Consider the following 7343-nt stretch of genomic DNA (forward strand, 5'->3'; position numbering starts at 1 on the left):
GCGTGTGGCTGGGTGGGAGGGCCGGAGGGGGACCGGGGGGGGGGGCATGGCTGGCTTCTTCTGCTCCTCTGCTCCAGCAGGAAGGCAGGAGAACTGATGGGGAGGGATTGAAAGGGCTCCCTGGCCCCTTCCTGGCTTGCTTGTCTTGGCGAGCGGGCAGGCAAGGATGAGGCGGGAGGCCTCGGCCGGCTTCTCCCACACATCCGCTTCGGTGGGAGGGCAGGAAAACCAATGGGGAGGGCTTTAAATGCCTCCCCAGCCCCTTCCTGGCTTGCTTGTCTCAGTGGGTGGGCCAGGAGGGGACGGGGGGGCTGTGGGCAGCTTCTCCCATGCGGCCACTCCAGCGGGAGGACAGGAGAACGCACAGAGAGGATTGTAAAGGGCTCCTGGGTCCCCTCCTAACTCACTTGCCTCAGCAGGCAGGCAAGGAGGGGGTGGGTGGCCTCTGGGCAGCTTCTCCTGCTCGCCGGCCTCTGAGGTCTTTTCCCGCGGGTCCACCTCGGGAGCCAGGCAAGGAAAGGTGGCGCAGAGGCCTCCGGAGGTCCCACGCCTGCTGTCCCTCCCTGAGGCCTCCGAGCGGCTATAGAAGCCAGGTGAAGAGGGTGGTGCAGGGGCCTCAGGAGATCTTGTCCTGCCCGGCCACCATGGCCAGCGAGTGGGGAAAGGTGGCGCGTGGGCCTGAGAAGGCGGGGGGAGATACCGTGGGTGGCCGGGTGGCCAGCTGACCGGCAGGGCACCACCATAGTCGTCCTTGGCATCCCACGCGTCCTGGCCGCAGAGTGGCCATCGTCTTTGGCAGCAGTGTGTGCACTGAGGGCAACACGCTGGCCGCCAGATGTGTGGGCAGGACTGAGGCCACGCGGCCACCCAGCAACTGGCAGAGTTTTGGAGTGGCAGTTCAGGTGGCCAACTGATTTTGGCATGAATCGAATCCTGCCACCCCATAGGAGAGATGCCACCCCAAATTAGCTTTATAATATATATAGAGAGATGTCTGAATGATGAGTTAATTATTGACCTCCATAAATGATATGGGATATAATAACTTGGCAATTGAAATCTTTAGGTTTATTATAAATCATATTAACATAAATATGATTTATTGTAAGATTTAAAGGGTAGGGAAGGAGCAGCAGGGGGCTGGGGGAGAGGGGGAGAGGGGGAGAGAGGTTCACTTGTTGAACAAAAGCAACAGTTTTGTGTTAAGTATCATAATTATTATTACACATACCCCCCTTCCCCTTTCAGGGCCAACACTACTAGATTGGTTTCCTTAGAATGGGAGCGCAGAAACATGTCATTTGTGTAATATGTGCTTTATTTACTAATTTACAGATATGACACCAGTTAGGGTTGCAGGTTTTACCTGGCTGGCGACGAGGGGATCCAGGCTCTGCTCTAGAATCTTCTGGCATCTGCGCTTTGCCCAGAGGTGACATCATTGCATCGGGGATGTCAGGGGGTGATGCTCTAGTTTTTGGGCAAAACTGTATGCTTTTTTGCCTGGCGACATCCCTGTTTGGGGGTGGGGCTTTCCCTCCTGACCAATTGGCCGGCAATGGATCAGAGCCCCCTAAAGCAGGGGATCTCCTGCTAGGAACTGGGGGCTGGCAACCCTAGCACCAGTGGAAATAAAGAGGCACTCCTATAAGGGCAACATACACACTACCCCATATCAGAAGCAGAGAGAAAGCAGCACTGCACTCCAAGACGTTTTGCTTTCCAAACAAGCCAAAGCTATCTCTCTTCCAAAATGGCTGTCTGTTAGTACACACGTATACTTGCCTTCCCCAACTGGAAGCAGACACCTTATCCAAGCACTCATTCAAGAACAGAGCTATCAGAAGACCATCTCCTAATAATTGATGCCCACTGAGGAAACATTCACAGGCATTAAAGAACATTAAGATTCTTCTGGCAACTATTCTCATTAGGTGCTACTTAGATCCATTAATAATAATCACATAGAAATGATAGAGAGCAGCAGATCCAAAACAAAAATAGATCAGATGATGCCAAACCTTCCAGTTCTTATTTTTAAGGTGGCATGATTTTATCAACCTGCAGGGCCACGTGACATGCCAGAGGCTTCTGCACATCTGTAGGGTAGCACAGCAGAAGGATCTTTTAGAATCCATCCATCTTTATAAGTCTTGATGGCAGTAAAAAGGCAGAAGCAAGATTACCAACTGGCCAGGAAGAAAATGTCCTGTCCCGTTAACAAAAGTCTAATTAGTAGAAATGGGCAATTGGATTTTTTCATGGTGTGGAGCTAAATAACATCACTTGATAACTGCTTGCAAAGCAAAGTGATATTAAATGGACACCGAGATGGACTAATTTAAAAGCTGGCAAACACAGGTGGAGTCTATGACTTGCCATTAACTTTGGTTGTGACAACCCTTTTATAGGTTAAGCAACACCCCAACAATGCCATATCAATGTACTGAAACTGAGATTAAATGCAATGTAACCTATACTGGGTGTAACTCAAAGTTAAAAACAACAAAATGGCATATGTACATTAAATGCCACATCAGCAACAAACTTCTTGCTGCAGGTCATTTCATTCTGCCATTTTTATCTCTCACAGCTGGATATGCTGGGGAAAAACCTGGTCCAATGCCACCTTGCAAAGGCAATCAAAATTGGATACATGCTTCCAGCAGACAACTCCCCCCCCCTTTATGAAATAATCAGGTTTGTTGCGGCCAAATATTTTCTGCCTAGTCAAAGACATCATGCTGATCTCTTTCCAACCAAATCCCCTTGTTAATAGCTCTCTGCAAAAAGGAGATCTTGAGGAAAAATTGCTTGGACAGTTGAGAATCAAGGATGCCCAAACAGCTACTGTGTTTTCCCAAGAAGCAAGCTGCAAATTTTGCATCTATGGAAAAGTTATGCCTTATGTAGCCCCCTCCTTTACATTAAATTAAAGTGTATAAGGACCCCAAAATTCCTACCGCTGCTACATATAGCTAGTTACTAATCATCTTTACGTTTTCAAAGGGAGACGCTCAATATATTTAAATTTTTCTACCCCAGTTTCCTTTGCAGTGGGGCCCCAAAGAGGCTTTCAGCATTATTCTTCCCGTCTTCTGTTTTATCATCACAACAATCCTGTGAGTCAGATTAGGCTGAGAGAAAGTGACTGGCCCAATGACACCCAGTGAGCTTCCATGGCAGAGTGGGGATTTGAATCCAGGTCTCCCAGATCCTAGTAGCTACTACATTACACTGGCATTACATAAACCTAGAAAGCTGCTTTATACTATCAAGCCATACTCCACTGACAGGCAGATGCTCTATGTCCTAGCCACCCTTCCTCAATAGGTAGGACAAACATTGGCCCAACCCTGGATATGTCCCTACTTCAGACAGGGGTCTTTTAGAGCCCTACTCTGCTTCTAACTAGAGGTTGTCAGGACTGAACCCAGGAATTGATGCATGAAAAAGCATATGATGTAAACTATGCTGCTGTGACACAGCTGCTCAAGGAACAAAACTTCAGTGAGTTATGGACCCAGAGGGGTGGTTTCATTATGTTCCCCAGCATCATCTTATTTATTTATCAAATTTATATCCTGCCCTCCCAGCCGAGGCCTACTCAGGGCGGCTCTCCCCACATGTCTAGTGCCAACACACCAAGACAGAGGCTAAATCTGGTGGAATGTGGTATAAATTCTTACCTTTCAGAGACCTTTGTATAGGTAACCAGAAAAAGACTAACACTTTTCACATTACGTCTATAAAACTTCATTAATAAGTCCCTCTCATCACCTGAATCCTCTTTTCAAATCCAGTTTTTCTTTGACCTCCTGAAGGACTGAATCCAGGACTGCCCATTCATCACAGAGAAGTCTGTCAAGTTGCACTTGATACAACTCTAAGGCAGTCTGGATTCTAAGGGCAGGCTAACTCATCACTTGTCTGCTAGTATTGCTAACTTACACATATGAACAGCCCATCATAGATTCAGCCAGGGCTCTTTTTGTAGAAAAAGCCCAGCAGGAACTCATTAGCACCCCTGATGACACAGCTCATTAGCATATTAGGCCGCACCCCCATGTTACCAGAAGTGTAGTCATCCAGGCACACCCACCTTTTGCTTCTTATTCTGTTTACCCTGTTTGTTGTCAAAACCCAGGGGGTTTTTTTGTAGCAGGAACTCCTTTGCATGTTAGGCCACACACCCCTAACGTAGCCAATCCTAATGAGTTTCTGCTGTTGGGTGTGGCCCATTATGCTAATGAGTTCCTGCTGGGCGTGGCCAACTCAGGAGCCAGCTGGAACTCCGTTCCTGTGCGTTCCTGCCCAAAAATAGCCCTGGATTCAGCATCACAAGCAAACTTTTGTATCCCTCCTGTGTTGGCTCAGAGACATCTTTTAATGGACATCATTCACACATTTGTTTGTGAACCAGCCTTACACTGTCTAGTCTTTCAGCCATGCTTGGGGGTGGGGGGAAAAACTGTGTTCCTTTGTTCTTGATCTCCCAACTTGAAACAGCAGCACTGAAAGGTATATGTGCAACCTCTTCCCTGCGGAGGGCCTCAGCAACAAAATGTCACTCTCTGAGTTTATACAAAGTCCTCCCCCTGCTGCTTGCCTCGCAGGAAGTCCATGTACAAGACAATTTCAATACATCCCAGCTAGAATCATCAGTGGAAGCCAGAAGCCCTGACATTAGCAGTCTTGTACTTCAAAAGAATGCTTGTGTTTGATGACAGCAACAAGGCTCCTTATTACAGCTGTCTAATCAAATGGCTATTGTGCAATTATATTAAAAGATCAAACAGCGCTTCCAGTACATGCAAAAAACAGGGTAGCAATAAAGGGTCCATATTTCACCTACAGTATAATAATACATCTTCATTTATGACCCCACAACTAAGACAGTATTAGTAAACATCAATGCACGACCTCTGACTAACCAACAGATAGCTTATATACAAAACTAAAAAAAATCAACATTTTTTAGGAATGGGAGAAAATACCCTGAAGATGCTATCCCCCCCCCTTCTTTGGCAGTGCTCTATCCAAAATTGAGGTGTGAAGACCATAGTATTCAGAAGTCAACCACCACTGAGATGACTGGAATGTTTGCCCAATAGAGCCAGTTAATCACTAAACTTCCAGTCATTCCAATGTTATATAACACAGAACTAGGATACCATTTACTGTGTGTTATTCTGAAAAATCTAGCACACATAGAAAGTCTGTACTGTCAGTCACAAAAATAGATCAAACTATTAGTTTTACCTATCGGTATGCTTCTGAAAGGCTGGGTGAAAACCATACTTCAACCAATATAACCTGATGGTTAAGAGATTTAAAGGATAATTCATCTGTGTCCAGAAATCTTGATTATGAGCTCTTGAGCATGAGCATAGGTTGGTCAGCTTGCATAAATTCAGAGGCAACCCTAGTAAGAGGCACCTGCCCCAGGTGGAAGATTTGAGGCAACAAACCACCATGAAGTTCTCCAGCATGAGCTCTACTGAAATGAGCTGCACAGTGAATGGGGTACACAGTTTAGATATTCCTCAAGTATCAAACTTGTTTTGGCTACCCTTGCTCTTGTTTATTATTTCAAGCTCCAATCACAGTAAAAACACACCATGGCCAAAAACTCCTCCAAAAGCAAAAATAAAATGAGCCCACTGGGTATTTTAGAAAACAAAACATACTTTTTCCCTCCCACCAAACCAAACACTATTCCTAACATTGTTGCTCATGGTCTTGTGCATTCTCTTTTTCTCCATTGTTCAACTGCTTTCAAGTTGAATCCATAGCTAATCCATAGACAGCCCACCTTCCCCCTTCTCCTTCCTACAGTTACACTGCTCCCCTAAAAAAAACAACACCTGATCTTTTTTCATATAGCCCAGCCCAACCCAATCATTTTCTAAAATACTTCCAGCCTTAAAAATCATCCCATAGTTTTCAGAAGACATCTTTGCAAAGCCTTTGCAAAGCTCCATTGACAGTTCATAAAAGTGTACCCAAACTCTTGAAAAACAAAGGATGCCATATTCACTATAACAGCAGCTCTTATTTAAAAGTAAGTAGAGGTCTTTAAATATGGATTTGCTATAAACCTTAACAGCAGCTTGCTCCCCTCCTTCACCTCTCCAACAATAAGCATCAAAGCAACAGATCTCACCAAATGAGTAAGAGCAACAGAGAGAAAAAAGTAAAGGAAATCACTTACCCAGTGAGGACGACTACAAAATCCATCACATTCCAGCCATTTCGAAGATAAGAGCCTTTGTGAAAAACAAACCCCAGTGCGATGATTTTTATGCCAGCTTCAAAGCAAAATATTCCAATAAAGTACGGCTCGGTATCATCCTAAAAGAAGGGGAGAGAGGGTGGAATCAAAGATGTCAGACAGAGAACTATACTTCCATATGTGCTAGTATTCAATATACATTTTTGGAGGACAGTGTGCTGGCAAAAAGCTTAAAGGACAAATCAGGAAACATCTAGTTCACCACAAACTCACTCGACAGGCAAGCCACATTCTCTAGCCAAACCCCATATCTGCAAATACGGGGATAACAATAGTTGTCTGCCTTCCAGGGTTATTGTAAGACATACAAACTCCATACATACAAACTGTGCTGGTCCATGGGGGGGGGGGAATCCAAACACAACAGAAGTATAATATTTTTATTACAATCAACAACAAAAATCTCAAAATTCTGAGAGCAAGCTTTCAAGTTCCACAGAACTCTCCATCAAGTTGGATGTTAAGTACAAAAAGAGTTACTAGGCATAAAACAGGAGTAAAAGATGACCCAGCTACATTCATGGATGATATTTATCATATTTTTATCTTCCTCCAAGCAGCACAGGCTAATATATGTATTGTTTTCTCTCCATTTTATTTACACTACAACCCTGTGAAGTTGGTTAGGTAATGACTGCAATCAAGGCCACCCAGAAAGCCTCATGGCTCAGCAAGGATTTGAATCTGGGTCTCCCTAGCCCTAGTCCAACACCCTAACTCAGGGGTGGCGAACAAGTTCGACAAAAAGAGCCAAAATTTTAAACTGTGAGAGTCAGAGAGCCACACCACGCAGTGACCTGCCAAAACAGACAAACACTCACACAAAAGCATATACTTTTAACAATGATGCCCCGAGGAACTCCCCACACCCTGACCTACCGGCCAGCGCCGAAGACCGGGAGAGGGAGGCAGCGCCCCAACGCCGAACCTCCCCAGAAGACGCCCGGCTGCACGAGACGACTGCAGGACGCGCTCGGGCGCGGGGGCGAGAGCCCCGGCCCGAGACGCGTGACAGAAGCTGCGACAGGGGAGCAGGGCCGGCGGCGCG

General features: G+C 45.8%; 1 protein-coding gene across 1 annotated transcript in view; it reads right to left on the bottom strand.

Annotated features, from left to right (window-relative positions):
• Positions 1-7343, bottom strand: part of CACNA1B (calcium channel, voltage-dependent, N type, alpha 1B subunit) — a 562801-nt gene that overhangs the window by 539413 nt on the left and 16045 nt on the right. The window contains exon 3 of the mRNA XM_015421148.1: positions 6215-6354. Coding sequence (XP_015276634.1) covers positions 6215-6354 — 140 coding nt within the window. The remainder of the gene's footprint in view (positions 1-6214; positions 6355-7343) is intronic.

Source organism: Gekko japonicus, unplaced genomic scaffold (assembly GCF_001447785.1).
Source record: "Gekko japonicus isolate JY-2015 unplaced genomic scaffold, Gekko_japonicus_V1.1 scaffold40, whole genome shotgun sequence".
Taxonomy (NCBI): domain Eukaryota; kingdom Metazoa; phylum Chordata; class Lepidosauria; order Squamata; family Gekkonidae; genus Gekko; species Gekko japonicus.